Source organism: Arvicanthis niloticus, chromosome 20 (genome assembly GCF_011762505.2).
Source record: "Arvicanthis niloticus isolate mArvNil1 chromosome 20, mArvNil1.pat.X, whole genome shotgun sequence".
Classification (NCBI taxonomy): Eukaryota; Metazoa; Chordata; class Mammalia; order Rodentia; family Muridae; genus Arvicanthis; species Arvicanthis niloticus.
In genome coordinates, this window is record NC_047677.1 from 14,038,097 (window position 1) to 14,063,246 (window position 25,150).

At 46.0% G+C, this 25,150-nt stretch overlaps 1 protein-coding gene across 2 annotated transcripts in view; it reads left to right on the plus strand.

Annotated features, from left to right (window-relative positions):
* Crybg1 (crystallin beta-gamma domain containing 1) overlaps nt 1-25,150 on the plus strand; it is a 193,018-nt gene that overhangs the window by 154,595 nt on the left and 13,273 nt on the right. For both annotated transcript variants that reach the window (XM_034524246.2, XM_034524247.2), the window contains 10 exons: nt 677-816; nt 8,314-8,440; nt 10,808-10,843; nt 12,663-12,820; nt 13,814-13,940; nt 14,031-14,176; nt 19,663-19,789; nt 19,966-19,998; nt 21,095-21,207; nt 22,840-22,969. In XM_034524246.2, the coding sequence (XP_034380137.2) occupies nt 677-816; nt 8,314-8,440; nt 10,808-10,843; nt 12,663-12,820; nt 13,814-13,940; nt 14,031-14,176; nt 19,663-19,789; nt 19,966-19,998; nt 21,095-21,207; nt 22,840-22,969 (1,137 nt within the window). The remainder of the gene's footprint in view (nt 1-676; nt 817-8,313; nt 8,441-10,807; nt 10,844-12,662; nt 12,821-13,813; nt 13,941-14,030; nt 14,177-19,662; nt 19,790-19,965; nt 19,999-21,094; nt 21,208-22,839; nt 22,970-25,150) is intronic.

Below are 25,150 nucleotides of genomic sequence, written 5' to 3' on the forward strand. Positions count from 1 at the left end.
ACACTTCATTGAAAGGGCGTGTTATTCTTTCCCGTGTAGTACATGAGGGACTTACCAACATTTGTTTGCTATTTCTGATTACAATGGATCTTAAGGCTGTTTCTCACACTGTTTATTCTTTCAGCTCTTTAAGATGGTGTTTTTCATTGGATATGTGTATGCTGTGTGCACATGAGTGTAATGCCTGTGGAATCCAGAAGAGAGCGTCAGCTCCTCCGCGGCTGGAGTTGCAGAGGGTTCCAGAAGCCTGCTGTGGGTGCTGGAAACTGAACTCTGGTCCCCTGCAGAGCAGCCGGTGCTCTTAACCGCTGAGCTATCTCTCCACACCCCTTCCTCCCTCCTCTTCTTCCTCCTCCTTTTCCTCCTCTTCCTCCTGTTCTTCCTTCTCTTCTTCCTCTTCCTCTTTTTTCTTCTTTATCTTCTAAATGTGCTTTGTGAGCACAACTGTTTGTAACTCCAGTTCCACCCCTAGGACAAGGCGTGCATGTGATACAAACATGCAGGCACTCACACATACACATTCATTTTTAAATGACATTTTCAGTTATCACAAGAAAAAGAATAATGAACTTATTGCAAGTTCAACACGTGGTATATTTATTGTATATGTAACATATATATATATATATATATATATATATATATATATATATATATATGGGGTTTTCTCTTTCAGGACTACAGAATCAGTCAGATTGACTTGTTTACTGAGCCGGAAGGGTTAGGAGTCCTGAGCTCATACTTTGATGACACTGAGGAGATGCAGGGCTTCGGTGTGTTGCAGAAGACTTGTTCCATCAAGGTGCACTGGGGAACGTAAGTCTTCTCTTCCGAATGCAGGTCTAATGAGGCTTCATTAGGAATACTAGAGAGGATGTAGGGATTCCGTATGGGGATCCAAACTGCAGTCTCTATGCCTTATACTCTACCCACAGTGCTCTAGGTGCCGAACCACCACCCCACCCCCACTCCTCCTTACCCACCTCCGCATTTCCCGTGCTGGGGTTAATCTTAGGCATGCGAGGCTTCTTCACCACTTCACCACTATGCCACGGAAAACACGATTTTCACATAGGACTTTTCCTTTATCACAGACCTGGCTATTCACAGCTGAGTAGTGGATTATGCATTCATGATAACTCAGTATTTCGAGTGAGATGGGTTCAAGGCGAACATCCTTCCTTTGCCACTGTTATACAGTGCTGTGGTGCTGGCTACATGAGCCTCGTGAAACTGTAAGGATTGTTTTGAAGGAAATGGGGATGTCCAAGATGGGGGGGATGCAGGTAAGAAGTAGAGGTGCAGGACAGAGGACGTGGTCTCTGAGGCAGAGCCCGACCAGACACGAGGAAGATATCTGCCGAAATGCTAGAAAAAAAAACATCAAAGTTGCTTGATATTTTATATTGCTACAATTATTTATTCATTTATGGTGTGTGTGTACATGTGTGTAGACATATATATGTGTGTGGCATGTGTGGGGAACTTAGAGGGTAACCTGTAGAGATCAGTTTCTCTTTCCAACATATGGGCCCTGAGTATGGAGCTCAGGTCATCAGGCTTGACATCATCCACCTTTACCCCACAGACCCATCTTGTCACCCGAATCTCTTCTCTTCCAAACATTTTATTTTTGTGTAAGTTTTCCGAGATGCATAATTAGATCAGTGACACTGTACGTAACATATAACTATTTACATTTATGAGTGGGACCTGTGCCCAAAGGTTTCATAGTTTCTTGGTCTGTCTTATAAAGTGATCTAAGGTGTGCTGAGCCAAGGAGAAAGCGCTCCTTGGTCCTGTCTTGGGTGTTCTGTTAGCTGCTGAGAATCTTAGTCTGCCATTGTTGTTATCATGGAGAGTGGTTTGCTTGCGCAGGCTGGAGGAACCAAGTAACCTGCAGATCACAAATTCCAACTTTCAGTCCTCTAGAATCATGAACTGGAAACATCTGGGTGACTGTAGGAAGCGAGACCATGGGGCTTTGGCTTGGAGTTGGTAGCAGCCATCTTTAAAGGAATGACAGGTAGAAGAAACTCCCTCTGTTTTCTGGTGTTCTGTGGGGACCTGCGGGAAGCAGCTAGAACGGGAGAAGTAGGCCTTGGCTTCCTGATGGTTGAAATGGAAGCAGCTGCCTTGCTAAGTGGACAATTTCTTGTCACAAGAGGTATTCAAGTAGAGGGCAGTGTTTTATCTAAGGCTTTGTAACAGGCAGTAAGCTGTAGATCAGCTATCTCCTTTATTACTGTTTGTTCTTTTATTTGTCTAAAAATTTGAAATACACCTAGAAAAGGCCCAGCCCTCTGTCTTAGTCTATTTTTTGTGACTCCATCCATGAGGAAAGAGGCCCCATGACTGAACTGATGACTGAGTCACCTCTTGACAGTCTGGTCTGATCTGCTCCTAGTTCCTCCCAATGGAGGTTAAGTCTCCACATGGCATTTAGAGGCGCATGTCCAAGCCGTAGGACCTGCCTCTCTGAGTGAGTTGGTAGCAGGGCAAGCATGGTGAAGCCTTGTCAGCAGTGGGGGCCACTTACTAGTGCAGAATTTAGGATTACTGGCTGCTGTAGAGAGGTGGGCTGTCTAGAAGGGAGGGAGGGGGGAGAGTAAAGGGAGGGAGGGAGGAAAGCAGTAGGGAGGCCATTTCAGTCACACAGGCAAGAGACCATGTGGCTTCGATGCTGTGGGAGTGGTGGCAGGAAGTGGCAAGACCTGAGATACATTTTAAAGGCAGAACTGACCACATTTGCTGATAAATTCTATGTAGGTGCAGGGCTTGGAAGCTTGGTCTCCTCTGAGATGGAGACCTGCAGGAAGGGGGGTGGGGGGGGGAGAGTTCAGAAGTTGGGTTTGGACACGTTAAATCTGAGATCCACTGTGAGTTCCCAAGAGAGGGCAGGAGGGTACACAGAAGTGTGGGCCTGGATTGCAGGGAGCGCTTACAGGTAGAACCTGGAGTCCTCCATTTAGAGAAGGGATTGAAGGGCGATGGCTGTAACTCAAAGGTAGAGCACTTGCCTCGTGTGCAGAACGCCGGGGGTCCCCAGGGTTGTAGGAGGGAGAAGCAGAGGAAAGCAAGTTTTCAAAGGGAAAATGACCATCGAGAAGACTTTATGTACTGAGAGATCCCAGAGGCCAGTGGATATGGTTGAGGGAAAAGACCTTATGTGCCTTCTTAGGTACTTTTTTTTTTAACTTATTTATTTATTTATTTTACGTATATGAGTACACTGTCACTATCTTCAGACACACCAGAAGAGAGCATCCGATCCCATTTCAGATGGTTGTGAGCCATCATGTGGTTGCTGGGAATTGAACTCAGGACTTCTGGAAGAGCAGTCGGTGCTCTTAACCACTGAGCCATCTCACCAGCCCCACCTTAGGTACTTTTATGTTGAGAGATTGGGAACCTGGTTAAAGAAAATGTCTTTCTGACCACGGCCTTCGGATGTCTTCTTGCTGTTCACTTCTGTGCCAGCCAGTGGCCTGGTGAAAGCTGCCTACAATGTCTGTTCAAAGTCTAGCTTGCTGAACTCAGTTGCTAAGCTCAGGACATACATGCTTTTACAGATCTCCAAGGAAGTCTGGCTGAGCTGTTTATATCTGGCTCACTCTCTCCATCTACCCTGTTCTCCCTAATATGGGAGGGATTACAGATGTGAGCCACCACATCTGGCTAGGTTGGGGGATTTAACTGGTAATAAGCACTCAGCTTATTGTTGGGTCGTTGGTCCAGCGTTCCAAGTGTGTGAGCAGAGAAGTCCTGGGGTGGGGGCTGGGGGTGGGGGTGTTTTCCTTTATCCCATTAGGAAACGTGTCCCTGGGCCTGTTCACTCTAGATTAAGTTCCTCTGCACATGTAGAAGGATGTGACTGGCTTTCTCAGATTCTTTCTTGAGGAAATGAATAATTCTTAACTAAATTTGCCTTTCAAATTCTGTTGACTATGACTGATATCTAAGCCTTTGCTGACTAATCTTAACCCCCATCCTCCTTGAGGCAAAGGCGGGCTTGCATAGTTCTAGGGTGTGTTTTAATACAAGCAAAGCATTTTAGAGCATCAGAGGGAGCATATGATTTAAGCAAGGAAGACAGGCGGGCCACCTTGTCTGGACCAGGGTCATTAGCTGGAGAGTTCCCATGATTTGAAACGAAGCAACTGCTTTCTCCCTAGCGGAATGGGCTTTTCTCACTTTTACTAAAAATAGTTGTGGTCTACAGAAGGATATATGTCTACATGTGCGTTTCGGAGCCTAATAATGACACAAACCTGTGTGAGCCCACCACCCAACTCCTGACCTAAGTGACTACCAGCTGTGTTGCAGATTCTCGTCATTTGCTCTCCCTGTCACTTGCTCTGGTTCCATTCCCCTCTGCGCACACATGAACCCTCTCCTAAGACCTCACACATCCTTGGTGTGCCTGTGTTTTGGGGGTTACATTGCTGTGCTATGGTAACTATATGTATGCTACTGTGGGTGTGGTATTGCAATGTGTTTAGGATCAGAAGCAATCACTCAGAAGGCTGAGCGGTGCACACAGTGAGAACGCTTGGAGATGAGTGAAGACCCCCGAAGTGTCGCGTGGCTAGTTGGGCAAGCTTCCCATCACTGTCTATTGGGTCCTACTTATAACCTCTCCAAGAATCATGTGTCCTCTCAATGGGTTTCACTTCAACAAAACATCATGAGTCTGCATCACATGACAACCAGAAATTTCTGCTACACACACCACACACACACACACAAATATATAAATACAACCTTCTCAGTCCTTATAGTGTTACTGATATGGGTATATTTTTCAGGGCTGACCATTTGGCACTGGATAACCAATTTGGGTGCTCTTCCCTGGGGAGGACTTCCTCTCCTTCCACCCTTAGTGATTTGTGGTTGTGTCTGGGGTGGAGCACATGAGCCTTCCCTTTCCACACCATCGCCTTCCATGCTCGCATGGCTGCGGTGTTGTTCAGGTTATGTTTAGGCAGCTGTGTTGATGAAGGCTCATGGGTGTAGCTTCTCTGCCATTTCTAGGAGACCACCTCACGGCAGACTTCCTATTCCTCTGGCTCTAACAGTCTCCTCTACAATGACCCCTGAGCTGCCGAGTCCTTGGGCTAGCTGTCTCAGATCATACGTTTTTCTGAGTGTCTGTTTTCCTGTGATCCCATGATGCTCTGAATGTTGTTTGTGTGAAGGGTTAGGTGGGAAGGTATGATTAGATTTAGGCTGGACAGCTTTGGCAAGGGCACTTCCTTGGTGGGAGGCGCCATGTATTTGTGATGCGTCATCACATGACAAACCAGCCACCTGCCATCTGAGAATGTCAAGTTGGCTTGCCTAAGTTAACACGGGGCCTCCCATATCCCTCCTTTGCCAAGTTATTCAGAAGTTTTGAATGACCTCACATTTGATTTTCAGTTAATTTTCATAAATACTTGGCCAATGTGTATGTTCAATCACACCTCCTAGGACGCAGCTGGGCATGCTCAGTTTAGTGCTGCCTGCTAGGTGGTCAGTTTACAGGTTAATTGTTCTAAGAACAAACACACATCATAAGACTGATTTTTCTTATGGAACAAAAGGGTATTTCTAAAGGGATGATAACATACTTTTAATATAAAGATTAGCGGCCATTGTTCAGCAGTATTTATATATGGTTCTTCTGAATACATTCATGACCATTCATCACATATGCCCCTTGTGGATATATTCACGCGCATGCATCACGTATGCTCCTTATGCATACCTTCGTGCACATTCATCATGTATACTTTTGTGCATACATTCATGAATATTCATGACTGTTAAAAATAAGCACATACTTCTTGCACTACAATTGATACGACTATAAATCATAGTTTTTAATGAGCAAAGCTCATTACCTCAGTACAATGAAGAAGGAAAAAGTCTCTTTAGAAACAGAAATGGCATTGCCTGAAGAAAATTCCCCGCTCTACTAAGGCTCTGTGTATGGGTTTCAGATCCCCAGTATACCTGCATATGTGAATGTCTGTCCCAGCACTCAGAAGGTCCCTAGCACTGGCTCATAGAGGGAGGACTCTCAGGATATAGCCTTTCAAGTTCACCAGTTTACATGTTCTGCTTCTAGCAGAGTCCTCCACCTTCTGTAGATGCTGTGCGACTAACCCACATGCTTCAAGGAGAGGGAAATTTTAGTGACAGATGAAAGGTCTCTTACAGATCAGCCCAAAGAAGTAGAGTCCTCAAGAGAAAGCTACTTTGAAAACATCATTTTGAGTCTAGGGAGATGGCTCAGCAGTTAAGAACACAGGTGGCTCTTCTAGAGGACCTGGGTTCAATTCACAGCACCCAAATAGCAGCTCACAACCGTCTGTAACTCCAGTTCCAGGGGATCTGGTATTCTAAGACAGACAGACATGCAGGCAAAACACCAATGGACATTAAATAAATAAATAAATAAATAAATAAACAAATAAATCTTAAAAAAAAAAAAGGAAAAAAAATCATTTTAAACTTTCAGAGTTACTAGACGAGACACCCGTGCTGTTTATGAGAAATCTCAGCCATCCACTTGTGAGGGAGTCAGACTCAGCAGCCCTGTCTGCAGAATCTCCCCTCCTTGGCTGGAGCACGAAGCCCATATGTAGCATGCCGAGCCAGCTTTGGGTTCCAGGAATGTATGTGTCTTCCTTATTATCATGGTTTAGATACAGGAAGTTAGTGAGACCCCACAGCCTGCGGCCTTCTGGTTTAGAGGTACTGCAGGCTGTTTAAAAGACAGGCTTCTTTCCCCCTTAGTTAACTTGCTCTAAAGTGTAACATTTGCACAGAAAAAGGCACTCAAAAAATTCTTGACTGTATAGGCGGAGTGTATTTTTGTTAGCTAGAATGGAACACCCCAGCATGGTCATCCAGGCCTCCTCCTGGATCCTCTGCTGCTCCTTTCCTCTCTGTCCCCTCCCCATGTGTGACTGTAATCTTGCTTTAGGGTACTGTTGACTGGCTTTGGTCTCCACTTATGAACCCTGGAGCCTCCTAGTTTATTGTTTACCTGTTGATTGATCTTTAGTAGGAACTAGGTGGCAAATCTCTGGGTGATTTGTCTAAAAAAGGTCTAAGGGCATCTTTAACAGGAACTTTTTTGAAATGAGTGTTCAGTCAAAATCAGAAACAGGAGAAAAGCAACCCTATCCTCAGACCCTGTTCTGCTACTAAGGGTTTTATTCAGAGCTCCCCCTTTTGTCCCAACATCTGGGAACATAGTGTGGTTGGCAGAGGACCCCAGGTGGGTGGTTCAGCCAGACTAACAGTTATCACTTGTGTGTGGTTGCCATCAGAAAAGAGAGACAGGGGGAGGAGCTAGCCTGTGCTGTCAAGGGAAAGCAACATCTGAATTATATAAATCACTTCTCCAGTAGCTGCACCCTCCCAGAAGCATGCCCTTAGCTCCAGTGGGCAATGCTTTTATGGCTCCCTGGCCTTTGCTCAGGAGTAGGTGGGGCTGCCATTCCCTGGCCAAAGTGGAAGTGACAGCTGACAAGCCTGATACAAGGATGTGGTATTTCATGTCTTTAGGATTAGAACCAAGCATTCAAAAGGTGTTCCCACCTGGGAACAGGCAGCCCTTGGACCTTCAGGTCTCTGACAACAGCAGTGTGTGCTGAGTGGTGCACACGGTGAGGATGCCTGTAGTGGTCCACATGGTGAGGATACTTATGACAGAAGAGCAGAGTGTGTTTGGTACACTCCCTGCAGTGCGGGGGGGAAAAAATGAAAGACTGGCAGAATGGAGATCAGGGGTCAGCTTTAGGCAGCCCTGCCTTGGGGCAAGGGACTTAACCTGGGCTGTAAAATAGAGACAGGGGCATTCCCTCCTGGTAGCACTGTGGTGAGGCCTAGCTGAAATTCTAGGTGGCGTTCCTTCTAGGCTTTTGGAAGGGATCGGTTGCTATACATTTTGACACCATGCCAGATAATTAAGTAGATTGCTAGAAGTCTTCATTTACAAATGAAATATTGACTTAAAACAGGGCTTGAGATGGCATAACTTAGGGGGTTTCTAACTAGGTGACAGTGACATTTACATGTAAAAGCAGTTATAATATGGCTTAAAGTAAGTGGCCAATCCAGTCGAGAGGAAATCATAGGCCAGGGGATACACAGCACGGCTGGCTCCTCTGAAGGCCCAGGTGCAGCCATTGCTGGTAGAGTGGCCACACTCTCCTCTGTTCCTGCCTGGCCCTGTCAGTGGGGTTCTGTGTACCAGGCAGGAGGGAACAGAGCTTAACCACGAGTTTCTGCTTCTTTGCTTCCGTGGTGGTTATTCAGGTGGTTGATCTATGAAGAGCCTGGATTCCAAGGTGTCCCCTTCATCCTGGAGCCGGGAGAATACCCTGACTTATCCTTCTGGGATACGGAAGAAGCATACATTGGATCCATGCGGCCTCTGAAAATGGTAAACATGACATTGAAGCTGGTTTTTCTGAAGGCAGCGAGTCTCAGCTTGACGTCCATAATCCACCAGATGTGACTGTGAACAATAAAAATAGCATTTATTGCTTTACATGCATCTGTAACAGGTAGATGAGTACTATTGCTGGAGAGAAATAGTAAAGGCAATAACTCACTCAATTTCCCGGTTAAGAAAGGTGGACAAGACTATGCCCTCTGCATATGCCTCACAGAGTACATGTCAGCATCAAGCTTCAGCCAAGAGAGGCCTCATGAGTGGAGGACTGTTTGTGGAAAGTGGAAGCAGTGGTATGTACAACCTGTTGGAGAAGAGGCAGGGCAGGGGCACAGTTAGGAAAACCATCTAAGTGCAGCTGAATCTTAAATTGCCCCTGCTGGAGCTGGAAGAGGCCAGGGCAGGCACAGAGCATAGTTAGGCTTTTACTGCTGTGTACAGACACCATGACCAAGGCAAGTCTTATAAAGAATGACATTTATTGGGGCTGGCTTACAGGTTCAGAGGTTCAGTCCATTATCATCAAGGCGGGAGCATGGCAGCACCCAAGCAGGCATGGTGCAGGAGAAGCTGAGAGTTCTACATCTTCATCTGAAGGCTGCTAGAAGACTGGCTTCCAGGCAGCTAGGATGAGGGTCTTAAAGCCCACACTCAGAGGGACACACCTTCTATAGTGCCACTTCCTGGGCCAAGCATATTCAGACCATTCCTCCTTACCTGGAGCCTGTGCTTCGGCTTTCTTGTCCCCTTGGTCTCTGGCTGCTCTGCTGGGATGAAGGCTTAGGTGGGATGAGGCTACCACACTAGGCTTTGGCGTGTGCCACTTGATGCTAGGTGCTCACTGAACACCAGGCTGAGGCTTCCGCTCTGAACTTGCTTGTGAAAGTCCACATTGCAGGTGTCTTCAGAGCCAGCCTGAGACAGATTAGAAAGTTAGATACGTCAGATTTGATTATCTGCAGACCTCAATGCACATGACTTAAGGCTTTACTTTTTTTTTTTTTTTTAATTAAATCCACGTTCAAAGATCCCAGTTTTATTAGCTTTGGGAATACATGACAGAGTTGTCTCAAGCTTAAAAAACAATCGGATGGTTTTAAAACTGAAGTTTATTGAGCCCTCTAAAGACTATTTTTACTTAGAGATTTTTTAAAATGTACTTTATGTATTTGAGTGCTCTGTCTTCATGCACCCCAGAAGAGGGCATCAGATTCCACTGCAGACGGTTGTGAGCCACCATGTGGTTACTGGAATTAAACTCAGGAGCTCTGGCCATCTCTCCAGTCCCCAAAGACTATTTAAGAGGGCACGGCCTTGGCTGTACAAGGTCTAGCTTGCTGGTTGAGTTAGACTACTTATGGTTTCCGTTTATTTGGGCCATCTGAAGATTTTTGGCTGCAGTTTTTAAGCTCATAAAAATACATGGAGGGAACAGCCCCCAGCTTATCAACTTCTGACTTTTGCCTGTTTAGTATTTTTAGGCAATACTCCCTCTCTGATTTTAGTTTAGTTTTGATTTTTTTAAATAAATATAAAAAAAAAAAAAAAAAACAATGCCATCCTTTGAGAGGTTTTAACTGTTATCTAATAGTTCTTATCATTTCCTGCTGTGTGAACTTTAACACTTTAGTAGGCTATTGGTTGCAAGGTTAGATGCCTGGGGTGGGGGTGGGGGTGGGGGTGGGGGGAGGTCAGGCAGGAAATACAAAGGGAGTGGAACCAGAGGGAGCGGTGGGATGCCAGCCAAGGCTGTGGCCTGGGAAGGACCTGCCCATGCAGGATTGCCAGTGCAGAAGGTAGAACTCACTTCCTGTAAGATGTTATCAAATCTAGGGTTATTTAGCGAGAGAAATAAGAAATAGAAGCTTTAGAAGGTTGAGGCAGGATGATCCCAAGTTTGAGGCTAGCCTGGTCTTCCTGGTGAGTGAGACCCTGTCTCAAAGGAACAAGAAAAATGTAGCACTGACTTTTGGGATACAAATTAAAATTGTATAAGAAATTTTCCTAGTTAAAAAACAATACAGAGCAGAATAAGTCAAGGGGCTTGGACGTAGCTCAGGGGTAGAGGGCTTGACCAGCACCACAGGGCCCTGGGTCTGATTTCTCTGCACTCAAAACAACAACAAACAAACCAAAGACAGAACAGAAGCACACACTAGGTGTGCATGTCCAGTGAGTCTCTGCTGTAAATGGTCTTGTGTCTTCATTTCTATTTGATAATTTTGGCATTATCTTATATAAATTAAACCATAAAGTAATCACACTGTGTGCTTCAACTACTGTGTTAATACGGAACACTCTAAGTGGAAACTGGGTTTTTTACTATGCTGATTTTTTTGTTTTGTTTTGTTTTAGGGTGGCCGTAAAGTTGAATTCCCTACAGATCCCAAGGTAAGAATGAGGGGGATGGGGAGATGAATGAATGAATTAGTGAGAGTGTGTCTAGGAGTGATGGAGTAGGGAAGGGAGTAATTATCCTATGATCTTCAAGTATATGGTGCCAATGTGACTTCCCCCTAAATCTCCCTCCCACTAAACTTCAGGAAGAGGCTAATGGCACTGGTTAGCTTGGCATGGCATCCAAGGTTCACTGTTGTGTTAACTTTACCATTCCCCTTCCTGGTTGGATTTGCTAATTGCTGAGCCATGAGTCCAGCACCATCCCACAGCTCTCCCTGCTGAGCCATGAGCCCAGCTCCATCCCACAGCTCTCCCTGCTGAGCCATGAGCCCAGCTCCATCCCACAGCTCTCCCTGCTGAGCCATGAGCCCAGCTCCATCCCACAGCTCTCCCTGCTGAGCCATGAGCCCAGCTCCATCCCACAGCTCTCCCTGCTGAGCCATGAGCCCAGCTCCATCCCACAGCTCTCCCTGCTGAGCCATGAGCCCAGCTCCATCCCACAGCTCTCCCTGCTGAGCCATGAGTCCAGCTCCACCCCACAGCTCTCCCTGCTCCAGATGCACCTGCTACCACTGTTTCCTACACCTGTCCCATGCACCATGGTTGTTTATCATTTTCAAATCAACTTTAGACTCTTCTGGCTCTTTAGTATCTTTTAAACATTGCCTTTGGAGTGTTCCACACTTCCGTGGAAGGAGGGGGGCCAAATGATTTTTGTTTAACTATATTAGTAGGTGCTATTATGTAGTTGATTTTTATATGTGATCAGAATATTTTAATTTGTATTCTAGGATTTAGTGCTATTTATTGTTGTTGTTGCTGCTGATATTTACACTTGTGTGTGTATGTGTGTGTGCGCGTGCGTGCGTGTGTGTGCACCTGTGTGTGTGCATGTGTGTGTATGTGTGTGTGCGTGTGCGTGCGTGTGTGTGCACCTGTGTGTGTGCATGTGTGTGCGTGTGTGTGCACGTGCGTGTGTGTATGTATTTGTGTGCACATGTGTGTATGTATGTGTGTGTGCGTGTGTGTATGTGTGTGTGCACTTGTGTGTATGCGTGTGCGTGTGTGTATGTGTGTGTGCACGTGTGTGTATGTGTGTGTGCACGTGTGTGCATGTGTGTGTATGTGTGTGTGCGCGTGCGTGCGTGTGTGTGCACCTGTGTGTGTGCATGTGTGTGTATGTGTGTGTGTGCGTGTGTGTGTGCGCACGCGCACGTGTGCCCGTGTGTGCGTGTGTGTGCACGTGCGTGTGTGTATGTATTTGTGTGCACATGTGTGTATGTATGTGTGCGTGTGTGTATGTGTGTGTGCACTTGTGTGTATGCGTGTGCGTGTGTGTATGTGTGTGTGCACGTGTGTGTATGTGTGTGTGCACGTGTGTGTGCATGTGTGTGTGTGTGTGTGTGTGTGTGATAGCATGTTGGCACTTGTGAGTCTGGGGAGACTGCACTCAGCCTTTAACAGCTGAGCCATTTTGCTCATCCTGTTTTTGCTGAGCCAAGGCCATCTTTTTTATGGAGCCCAAGACTGGCCGTGGACTTGGGAGCCTCCTGAGTCCTGGGATTGTAGGCTACACCACTGTGTCCAGCTTGCTTTGTTTTCTTTTGTTTTGTTTTGTTTTGTTTTGTTTTTCCTGACTATGTCTTGTGTGGGATGGAGCCCAGCGTCTCACACATGCTGGGCAAGAGCTCTACCACAGAGCCACACCCCTAGCCCAAGTAAGTGCTATTGAGTGACAGATTTAACGCTGAGCTACTTTTTAGCTATTTAACTTCTTCCAAATTATTGGCGTGTCTCATTTCTATTGCAGGTAATTATTTATGAAAAGCCCTCCTTTGAAGGAAGGTGCATGGAGCTAGAGACAGAAATGAGTAGCTTAATCACGGAAGGAGGTGAGACAGAAGAAGCAACTGGAAATGACCATTTGCCCTTCACATCGGTGGGGTCTATGAAAGTCCTCAGAGGCGTGTAAGTAAAAGGGGTAACGGTAAGGGTTTCTCATTTCCCCTGATGAATAATAAATGTGCCCTCTTTCCCCCAACGACAACATTCTTGACTATAGTCTGCTGATGTTTTGTGGGGAGTAGGGAGTCATGAGGATTGAACCCCGGGGTGTCACACATGCTGGGGGATGTCCAGCCACATGCCCAGCAGGGTCAGCTGAGCTGGACTTGAGACAGTGGCTGGAGGGACACTGGAGGGGAGTCTGGTGTGGAGCTCCTAAAATATCATGTTCTAATCCAATGAACCGTTAATTAATTTTCTTTCTAATTTTCATGATCTTTTTGAATTTTATAGATCTTGCACATTTCTAGTAGGAGTATATACCAAAACTGTCTTGTAAATAGGCAAAATGTACGTTTTTACTGCTACTTGAAGAAAGCTTGTCATTTTACTTGCTGAGTTTCATTTCAATTCTTTTTTTTTAATTATTTATTTTTATTTCATGTGCATGAGTGTCTCACCTGCATGTGTGTCTGTGTACCACATCTGTGCAGTGTCTGAGGAGTCTAAAATGTGGCATCAGACCCCCTGGAACTGGAGTTACAGTTGTTAGCTGTGATGTGGGTGCTGGGATCCTCTGAAAGAGAAACAACTGCTGAGCCATCTCTCCAGCCCCTCATTTTAATTATTAAACATACACAACCACACAACCAAATGCACACACACACACACACACACACACACACACACACCACACACAAAAGCATACATACATATGCATACTCATGGATACACACAACTACACTCCTTTATAGAACTCTAACATGTGTCTTAGGTTGCTTTTCTGAACAAATTCTTTTAAAGAATTCTAACAAAAACACATAAATGTATATGCTGTGCTTTCTACACTTAGAGTATTTCACCAATTCACATGGAATTTATACTTGTATTTGTCAGTAGAGCCGGCACGTGGGAAGCGTTGAAATGTCTGACAGCCGCTCGCTCTTTCTCTTGTAGCTGGGTTGCTTATGAGAAGTGTGGCTTCACTGGTCACCAGTATTTGCTGGAAGAGGGAGAGTACAGGGACTGGAATGCCTGGGGCGGCTACAGTGGAGAGCTCCAGTCTCTGCGGCCTATATTAAGTGTAAGTTTAGGAGAAGCTAACAGCCAACGTGTGGCCCTTTCAGGATGGTGAATGGCTACCCTTTAAATTTGAGTCTTTCTTTCTCAATAGGATTTTTCAAATTCGCACATGATAATGTACAGTGAGAAGAACTTTGGCTCCAAAGGCTCCAGTATTGATGTCTTGGGAATTGTTGCCAATTTAAAGGACACCGGCTATGGAGTGAAAACACAGTCAATCAATGTACTGAGTGGCGTGTAAGTGAAGTAATTCCACCAAGACTTTAAGCTTGGGTTTTGCTTGGATTTCTGTTAAATTAATAGTCTGTGACAATGAGTCAGTCCTCAGTAAATATCTCACAGGTAAACATTAATTCAGCCCCTTGGTATTTACAGCAGTGCTGCTTGCATGGCTGGTCTAAAACTGTTCTGATTATGCCCTCCCTGCTCCCCCACCCACTTGGAGCAGGCTCTCGGGTGTCATGGTAGAAATATTTGGACCTGCGGCCCTGTTTCTAAATGGGTGAATTGTTAGTAAGCTGGCATTGACCTCAAGGTTGGGGTAAAGTCCCAGTAGGCTCTGTTATAGTGCCATGACTGCTAGTGTTCCCTCACTAGTATTTTGACATGAAAACTACTGTTTAGACTACCTGGAGTGGATGGAGTCTGGTTGTGCAGCTGACCTGACCTTGGCATCTGCCTACCCCACTCCAGCCTTCCGTGCTGGGATTATGGTGCCCAGTGCTTTCTGAGGCAGAAGTGACTGATGAAGCCAGTCTAAGTGATAGAAACACTATTGGTTGTACAAATAAAAAGTCTAGAGAAGACTCTGGTTCAGGCCAGGCACAGTAGCACAGACCTGTACTCTCAGCACTCAAGAGGTGAGAACAGAAAAACTGAGTTCAAGGCCAGCCTCCGTGACACAGTCAGATCCTATCTGAGAACAGTAACAAGGACAAGACCAATCAAGCAAGAACGTTTTGCTGCAGGCGTCACTCATGCTCTATTTGCATGTGTGTCTGCCTGACAGAAGAGGACATCAGATCCCATTATAGATGGCTGTGAGCCACCAAGTGGTTGACTGGGAATCAGAACTTCTGGTAGAGGTCTTAACCTCTCTAACCACTGGACCATCTCTCCTGCCCATGACTCAATATTCTGAATCAAGCAAACACCCCCACCTGGGCTTGTTTCTGTGGCTTTCCCTGAGGTGGGCCTCTTCACCCGTGTCTCTCAGCCGTGGCTGGCTCTCGTTCTCCCGACTCAGGTTCCAGGTGTGACTTTGATTCCGTCGTGTGGGTCATTAGTACATACCTTAACTAGAGAGGTGGTTGTGGTGCTGTAGTGTGGCCATCCCTAGGGTCGTCCAGGACTGAAGTGTGTGACTCCCCAGGAGCACCAGGACAGATGCCAGATCTCTATCGTAGGGAATTGTTCTCATGATCCAGCTGGTGACCCTTCTGAGTTCTTATGAGTGATGATGTTATTAAATATTAAAAGGCATACAAAGACGGCTGACACTGGTTCTGTTGGAAGTGGTTGGGGTGAGCCTACAGAGTCTTAGCTGGCCTCAGCCCTGCTGCATTTCACCGGGCCTCCTCTAAGAGCCTGGCAAGCCTGGCACGTCTACAGTAGAACACATTTCTGTTGTTAGTCACCACATCCTGTGTACGTTGTCACTTGTAGCTCCCTTGGCAGTGTCACATCAGTAGCCCTGACATGGTTTGATCACTGCTGGCTGTCTACCAGAATCAGGAGTCGTCTCATATGGCAGAGGCCACCGGAAATGGTGTGGTGGTTCTGCAGTGTCTCAGATCGTGTTTATTATCATATGAAAAAGTGGTAGTGAGCCACTCAGTCTTGGAGAATCAGTCACCAGGTATCCTTGTTCATTAGTCACAAGCCAGTCAGTCATCTACCCTGGCAGAGGCTACCCTGGAGGATGCTGGGTAGATGTTGATGAAGGCTAAGTTAGCACAGCGCATAGTGCTCTGAGCCTGTTCTCCTTCCTCTTTACCCACACCGCTTGCTTCATATCGGTTTCCTTTAATAGGATGTTGGGCTTTTTTATGTTTCTATTTTTAGTCATTTTTAGTTGTATTTCCTGACAGAGGCTTTTTTTTTTCTTGTTGTAACAATTGAGGTTTGGTATCGGGGGAAGTAGTAGGAAGGCAGAGTTGCACACACACACACACACACACCCTACACACCACACACACCACACACACACACACATACCCTACACACCACACACATACACCACACACACACACCACACACATACACCACACACACACCCTGCACACCACACACATACACCACACACACTCACACACCCTACACACCACACACATACACCACACACACACACCCTGCACACCACACACATACACCACACACACACACTCACACACCCTACACACCACACACATACACCACACACATACACCACACACACACACCATACACACACACATACCACACACACCATACACACACACACACACACACACGCACATACACACACTTCTTCCTAAATGTGTTGGCTGTAGTAGCATTCCACCGAGGTCTATTACATCTTCAGCAGATACAGCACTTATACTGACCAGGCCTGTGGTCTTGAGGGTGGAGAATGCACTGGGATCCACGGCAGGGATCGGGGGAGGACTTCTAGGCTGTGTGCAGACAAGACTGGCAGGCATGGTACTGTGCTAGATCTTGTGAAACTTTAGGGAAGATGGCTAGGCTAACCTAGTCATTTTTGATAGTATCAAAGAAAAATGGTTTGATTTTAATGGCTTTATTCTTTTACTGGAAAAGAAGCAACCTCATTTTGGTTTTGTGGCATCTGTCTGTCTGTCTATTTTGAGGTAGAGTCTCACTATGTGGCCCTTGCTGGCCTTGAACTCAGTCCTTTTGCTTCCAGCCCTCCCAAGTGCAGTGGTGGAGTGAGTATGGAAGTTGGGCGTGGGATATTTCTGGGGTGTACCAATGTGTGCCTCCACACAGAGCCAGAGCAAAGCTTTTGAACCTCCTGTCCCGTGTCTCCCTGGAGGCACACTATCACTGGTGTTACATCCCTGGGATCATTGGCTGTGAAATGGTAGGAAGGATGCTTATGGGACCAACTAGACCTTCGAGGGACCACATTCCAGCTCTTCTGGAAAGCCCAAAAGAATTCCTGTTCACAGCTGCTGACAGCCCCATGCTGTGCTGCGTCCCTCCCCAAGCAGTGGACGCTGGGCTATCATTTTAATATCTACTAGTAAAGCAAGACACTTCTAGAGTTCAGGTGAAAATAAGCCCAGTGTGGCAGCCCACACCTTTAATCTCAGCACCTGGGGAGGCAGAAGCATCGCTGTGAGTTCAAAGTTAGCCTGGTCTACATAGCAAGTTCTAGGCTAGCCCGGGATACAATGAGAACCTAATTAAATAAATAATGACAAGTGTTCTCTTCCACAGAAGGGTAGGTTTGTCCTCGTTGCCCTAGGCTGGGGCCTGTTGGGTTCCATTTCTCCTTCTCTCCTATGACCCTTGGTCTAACACAGCAGTAAATGACTCATGAACAGAACCCATTTGAGCAAGGACACTGACAAATTTTCAAAAGAGTCCCAAGTATACGTAGATTCAGCACTACAGACTCCAAAGACTCTGCTGGGCCTCAGAAGGATGCTTTGCTCTCATGTCAAGCCATGTCTCATACACTTCATTGTTCCCGTTCTTCCATCTGAGTGAGTCAGACAGGCTAAGCCTCTGTTGTGAGTTTGCCCACCAGCTGTTTGTATAATTCCACAGGGAAATGGAACATACACGAGTGGACGCACACACACACACAGAGAGAGAGAGAGACACCTGTTAGTTTAACAACTACCAACAAGAACCTGAGAGGGCACTGCGGGCAGACGCCTGTCCCGGCCACAGGTGAATCTCCAGAGGTTCTCTCTTCACAGGTCATTTCTCTCCTGAAAGTCAACCCAAAAAGCCTGAAACCACTGGCGCTCAGAGCTGCCACAGGCCCAGAGCCCAGGCAAAGCTTTCTGTGATGTGACCTGTGTTCTTTAATTATTGTTTCTGTTTGCGAGTTCTGGTGTTTGTGGTTTACCTTCAGAAGAGGCAGCCTTGGCTGGAGCCGGGCTCTCTGTTGTGGTTGCCATTGCTGTGCAACCACAGGCTTACCTGAGGAGTGTGTGCAAAGGTGGCACTGAAGATCAACTGTGCCCTGCGGCCTCTGGCTCAGCACAAGGCCCTAGGCCAGCTCTCTACTTCATAACTGAAAACACAGTTTTACAAAAGTTAAAAGACCCCCCCCCCCATGTTAGCATTCCTGAAGTTAATGTCAGGACCACAGAGAGATCCAGGCCTCCAAACTCCTTACCTCATAGGACGCAGAAGCTTGAAAAACTGTCGGGGCATGTTTGAGACTGGGGGAAGGGGCAGGACTTATTTTCTGAGAGCACCCAGGACTCAGGACTCAGTTTCTGCATTCAGATGGCCAGAGGCGAGTTTTCGGATGTCAGCTCTTTAGTGTCTCCTGACCACTTAGCTTCTGAATTGTTCTTTTTCTTCTGAGTGGCTGTTCTTCTTGTGGGAATACCTGTGGATAGACTTCAGTTTAAAGTGACCCGTCACATACTGAAATCTGAATCTGCTTCTGTTGTGAGACAGACACTACCGAGAACATGTCACAAAGCCTCACGTTCTTTCGGCCTCGGGCTTTCTCACGTTCTGGCCTTAGCTGGTGGCATCGCTTCAGACAGGTTACCTCCATCCACAATGTGTCACAAGAGATAGTTACTTGTGATGCTCCTCTGTCTGCCAAGCTCAAGGGCAGGGGATTTGTCTTCTTCCATCTTTGTATTCTTCATGTCCGCCTGGTTTCTGGCACGTGTCGGATGGGACGCCAGTGTCTGCTGCTTGAGTAAGCGGACTGACTTTCTGTCCGTGAAGTGGACATGCCAGTTCCCCCTTAGGAAATGTGATGTAATCCATCTAGAAAGTTCTGAGGGTGATGTGGGTCATCGAAATGATGAGCGGATCATTAAAGCAGTGAGTTAGCGGAGGACCACACTGAGAATCTGTCGAATGGAATAGAATTAGAAACCTTTTCCCCTTCAAAGACATCCCCTTTGCACAGGAAGTAGCGTTGGTGAGTGGGTTTGACTGATAGCACCTTTCTGGGGTCACTGCAAAGATGACATGGGGACATTACAAGTAATGTATCTGTCCTTGGTACCCCTGGGAGCTGGTTCAGCTTTGTTTTTCTATAGATGTGTTAAGTTTGGAAATACCATTTGAGAATAAGTGCTTTTCTTTGTTTCAGGTTTTTATTATTCGTCGTGATTTGTTATATATGAGGCATAGCTTCCTGTTAAGATCTGTCTGCAGAAATCTTTCTATGCTGAAAAAAAAGAGTTCTTATTTTAAAAAGAAAGAAAAGAATCAGACTCCTTTTTAAGATTAGGGGTATTTCCTTGGCATGAAAATAGAGGGAAAATCACAACACAAAATTATCCTCATTGCAGCTTCTAGAGGCATAGGGATTTAGTATTTAGAAACACCAAAAAGTTTGTATAGAGACATTCTTTTGAACACTGTTTGGATTTGACAGATAGACAAAGTCAATCTGCCCCTAAATATTAATGGAGAACAGAAAAAGAAAGGGATCTGGTCAGCAAAGCACTTTCCCGGATTTGTGAGGTGGTTTTATATGTAAAATAAGACCAACCAGGGTTGTGTTTCTGTAGGTGGGTAGCCTATGAGAACCCCGACTTCACAGGAGAGCAGTACATACTGGACAAAGGCTTCTATACCAGCTTTGAGGATTGGGGAGGCAAAAATTGTAAGATCTCCTCCGTGCAGCCCATATGCCTGGTAAGGACCTCATTCTTACAGCCCCGGCTTCCCTTCATGGCTTCTGGTGTGTGTACTGATTGCTACAGAAAATATTCTGGCTTAAGTTTAACAGTAATTGTTAATGTAGATGAAAAGAAATTTTAACGTAACCTCTTTAATAATCATTTTTTTCTTTTCTTTTATACAATGCTTAGGATTCTTTCACTGGTCCAAGGAGACGAAATCAGGTAACTTTAAAAAATGTTTTATATTAGGGGCTATTCATTTTCCATCGGAAAAGTGAATATAAATGTCAGATGTGTGAGATGTTTTGTGAGTTTTACCCATTCTTAATTCTGAAAACATTAACAGTGGTGTTTAATCAATGGCACTGACCCATGTCTAAATAGTTCTATGATGCTTTTCCGATAACATGCTGAATTTAATTTCATTACACAGAATCAGTTTCATGAATATACCTAAGTTAATATTTGACGTACTAGCACACGGTTATACTGGCTTAGTAGACTCATATTTGCTGTGTGTGCACTATCTGGTGTCACCCAAGCCTTTGCACTGCTGGCTCTCCGGTCAGGTTCATTGCTACTCTTGTTCTTTAGGCTTTTTAATGCAGATGTTCAGACAGCTGTAATTACACATGGGAGCACAAACACCACAGTGGCCTCTTTTATTGGCATACAGAGATTCTAAAATGTCAGCAGTATCACCCTTTGAGAGGGAGGGAGACTAGACTACATGCTCCCAGACCTAGTCTGCTGTTAGCGTTAGAGCCCGTGCCCAATTACTTCTGGCCACAATAAAGCTTTAACACGCCGTACAGCTTGTAACAGCAGTGCGTTCTTTAGAAAGTTGTCTGTTGTTCCACTGACCTTTGATGCCTCTAAATTAAATACTCCCGATGGAACAGCCAACCTGCAGATCATTAGTTATCAAGTAGAAAACTAAAGAATTTATAAAATTCATACCATACTATAACAAGAGTTAGCAGGTCAGGTTTGGTTCATCATTTAAAGAACTGAGCTAAGTGGCACAGAGGTTAAAACACTAGCTGTTCTTCTAGGGGTTCGATTCCCAGCACTCACAGGATAGATCGCAACTGTCTAACTACAGTCCCAGAGAAGAGACTCCTTCTTCTGACCTACATAGTCACCAGATGCACATGTCATGCACAGACACAAATATGCAGGCAAAATACCCATACTCACAAAGTAAAAAAAACAATAACCCGAACATGCTCACAAGGTAAAAACAATAACCCAAACATGCTCACACAGTTAATTTTATTTCTCTTTCCCTTTTTTTTTTCTTTTTTTTTTTTTAAAGATTCACTTGTTTTCAGAGCCACAGTTCCAAGGTCACAGTCAAAGTTTTGAAGAGACTATAGATCAAATTGATGATTCGTTTCAGACCAAGTCTTGCAGAGTTTCGGGAGGCAGGTAAGAGGATAGGTCGGGCAGAGGCGGATCACTAGGGTAGAGAATTCATACATTTGCAAGTCTACCCTGGCTCCTGTGGGCACTGTAAAGCCACATCAGCTGGGAGCTTGCTTGTAGCATCTGGGGATGTGCACGCCAATATGGGCTGCAGAAGCTGACGATGACCTGAGTGTGCAGGATTCAGACCAGTTCTGTAGCCTGTGCCTGCTTCAGCATCTGTAAAAGGGGCTGGAGCTGGGGAATCTCTTAGGTGCCTCCCAAGGCAGGTTTTCTTCTTACAGGCAGACAGGAGTAGGGTCAGCGCTCTGCATGGCAGGTGGGGGCAACGCTTTGGCTGAGAGCGCTTGTGGTAGCAGAAGTGAGGTCAGCCTGGATGAGAGGAGGGAGGATTTGACTCCCCATGGGCAAGTACAGAGTTTGGTGGATTCCTAACAAAGATGGGGCTGTGGGTGGGGCCGTGAGCCAAAGTGCCTGCCGGAAGCTGAGAACTTTCCTGAGAGCTTTATAAGAGTGGGAGGAACCGAGGAAGCCCATAAAGAGGCCAGAGGAATTCATCCTAATAGCAGTAGCAACGTTGCCTTTAATGCTACAGTTCCTGTGGTTCAGTGCACTGGCTTTGTGTCACATACAGACCCAGTGAGGGGAAGCCTCTCAGGTTCTTGGCTCGCCCACCTACCCCACCCCAATCCTCTCCTATCCTGCTTCATTTCCTACTGCCAGACGTACATTTTTTAAATTGTTTATCACCTGTCTCAGCTTGCCAGAGTGACTTCAAGAGAGCAGGGACAGTGTTGCTTTTGCAATGTCGTGAGCAACAGGATGGTACCCAAGACGCAGTCAGTCCTCAGTGAGCATCTGTCAGGTTAACGTAGAAAAGCATCAGTGTCTTTGGGGGAGTCTAGGCCCAGGCATTAGGAACGGATGGATGTTTTCAGTAAACGTAGAGCTAGTCCCAGTGGCTCAGGCCTTTAATACCATCTGTTTGGGAGACTGAGGCAGGAGGATGGCAGGTCAGGGGCCTGACTAGGCTACTGAGTGAGTTCAAGGCAGCCAGGAAATTTGGTGAAGCAATGTCTCCCTCCCCACTAAAAGAAAATCTGAGGGTGCAGCTCAGTGAAAAGCAGATGGCTGGTTGGCTCTGGGGGCTACAGGATTGCTAGACAGGGGAGGGACGCTGGTGCAGGTAGGTACACTGGCTGGGAACACGGTTGAAGGCTGTGGAAAAGAAAAGCAACCATACTCATTCCCACCAAGTCAGTCGCCCTGCTGAGCTACACTAAATCCGCCATGAGATGAAGTTCAGCAAACGCATGCAGATATTTTTTTTAAAGAAAAAAATCAGTTAGCTAGAAGATTTATGATTATCTTATAGCAGGCACCTCTAAAAATCAGATTTCTTTTTTCTTTTTCCTTTTTCAAGACAGGAACTTATTATATATAATAAGTGTGGTTGGTTGTCCTGGAACTCACTGTGTAGACCAGGCTAGCCTGGAATTTACAGAGATCTGTCAGCCTGGGTCTCCCAAGTGCTGGAATTGAACTCGTGCACCATCAGACCTGGCATTTTAAAAAAAGCATGTTTCTTAAATATGATTGCATTTATTTCATACCATGTGTTTGTTTCTTTCATAGCTGGGTTGCGTATGATGGAGAAAATTTCTCTGGCAATCAGTATGTACTGGAAGAAGGCCACTACCCTTGTCTCTCAGCAATGGGATGCCTGCCTGGAGCAACCCTGAAGTCTCTTCGCTTTATAGATTTTGTGAGTATAAACAGAGATACAGACAGACGTGTGCTGTTCACGTCACTGACAGAGCAAGGAAGCCAGCAGCTAGGACTTCCTCAGGTTACAGCCGTGCTCGACCACAGTGCACTCTACCCAGCACAGATAGATCGTTCTTCTTTTTAAATATTTACTTTTGTTTATGGTGTATGCATGTCTGTGTGCATGTATATGTGTGTGCGTGTGTGTGTGTGTGTGTGTGTGCGCGCGCGCGTGTGTGTGTGTGTGTGTGTGTGTGTGTGTGTGCGCGCGCGCATGTGTTCTCAGAGGCCAGAAGAAGACATCTGCTCCCCTGGACTGGAGTTACAGGTGAAGAGAGCTATCAGGAGTGGGTACTGGGCATTGAACTTGGATCCTCTGGAAGAGCAGCAAGGGCTCTTAACCATCTCTTGACCCCCAGCTTTTGTGCATTTTATGACTGTTAAAAGCAGGCCTCTTCCTTGCTCTCTCTGACTTCCTGCTCACTGTTCATTTATTCACATGCTAGCTTTAGGGCCCTCTCCCGCTTCCCCCATGTCCTCTCTTTTCCACACATCTCCCTCCCCTTTGTAGCCATGCTTTGTGTTGGATGGACACAGCTGAAATATTCTGTAAAATGCGTGTTTTTAAAAAGCGTGTAGGTAGAACCTTTAATTTTATACCATCGTTATGCATAGTTCTCACTCTTACAGACATAATCCAGATATTAATGTTACTGTTTTTGAACAGCTGTCCATAGCAGATGGAGAGCTCCTCCCTCCCAGGCTGTCTCACTGTTGGCAGTTTGGCCTCTCCACGTGTCACTCACTTGGGGTTTCCGTTTTAGCCATCTCTTTCTCTAGATTTCGATTCTCGTTATCAGTCTGCAGAAAAGCCTTGTGGTTTAGCCCATTTTCACTCTGTTCTTTTTCAACGTTTTACGCGGATGGTGTTTTGCCTGCATGTGTGCCTGTGTCCCACACACCAGTGCCTGCAAAGGCCAGAAGAGGACACTGATCCTTGGGAACTGGAGTTACAATGGCTGTGAGCTGCCATGTGGGCACTAAGAACTGAGCCGGGTCCCCTGCAAGAGCAGCAAATGCTCTTAACCATTGAGCCCTCTTTCCAGTCCTGCTTAAAAATTTTCATCAACTCAGACTATCAGCTGTGTTCTAGTCCAGGTGACAGTGTCCCCTTTGAACAGGATCCTTCATGTGAGGGAATCAAACCAACATATGCAATACAACAGAACCGGAAGATGATGTCCGTATACTTACGTCTAGGTGTGGCTAGTTTTGGAAAGTATCGTTTGCTTTTGAGAGTCTCATAAAACGCTTTAAACATTCCTATGGTTTTAGTCTTAACTGTAGGAAGGATGTGTGAGGCTTTATAGCACCTCCGCCTGCTTGCCCATATAAATAATAAGATGCTGTTGAGGCAGGAAAACAGTAACAATGAAACATGGAATAATGCAGAATAATGCAGACTCATCAGCTTCCAGACGAAGGCTGGCATGTGGCTCAGCTGGTGGGGTGCTTGCCTGGATGACTGAAGCCCTGGGTTAGAGCCTCAGCCCCCCCACCCTCCCCCACACACACTGAGCTCAGTGGCATACATCTGGATTCTCAGCACTTGGGAGATAGAAGAAGGATCAGAAGTTTAGGGTCACACTTGGTCACAGAGTGAATCTGGGCCCAGCAGAGGCTATATCGGACCCTGTTTCAAAACAAAACAATCTAGGTCATGAAATAAGACTTAAAAAAAAATATTAGTGTGCCTAGAATTCTCAAAGCTACTTACAAGTCTATATTGGCAGTTTCCTGGTGCCATCCCTTCTTGGCACATACATTGGCATCATTTGGTCACTTAAGGATGATAGCCCTTTACAGTTCTACTACAGAGATCTACCAGAATGGGATTATACATTTTGTGTGTTTGAGTTAGCGGTTTCTGTGGTGCTGGGTAGCAAACACGGGCCCTCATGCAGGCTAGGCAAGCATTGTATGGCCGAGCCATATGCTTTGTCCTATGTATTTTCAACTGTAATGAACCCCAGGGGCACCCCTCCCCCCACAGCAACACTTCCACTCTGGATACCCCAGGGGACCCCTCCCCCCACAGCAACACTTCACCCTGGATACCCCAGGGGGACCCCTTCCCACACACAATTATTTCTGACAGTGTATTTGAGTGTTTAGGATG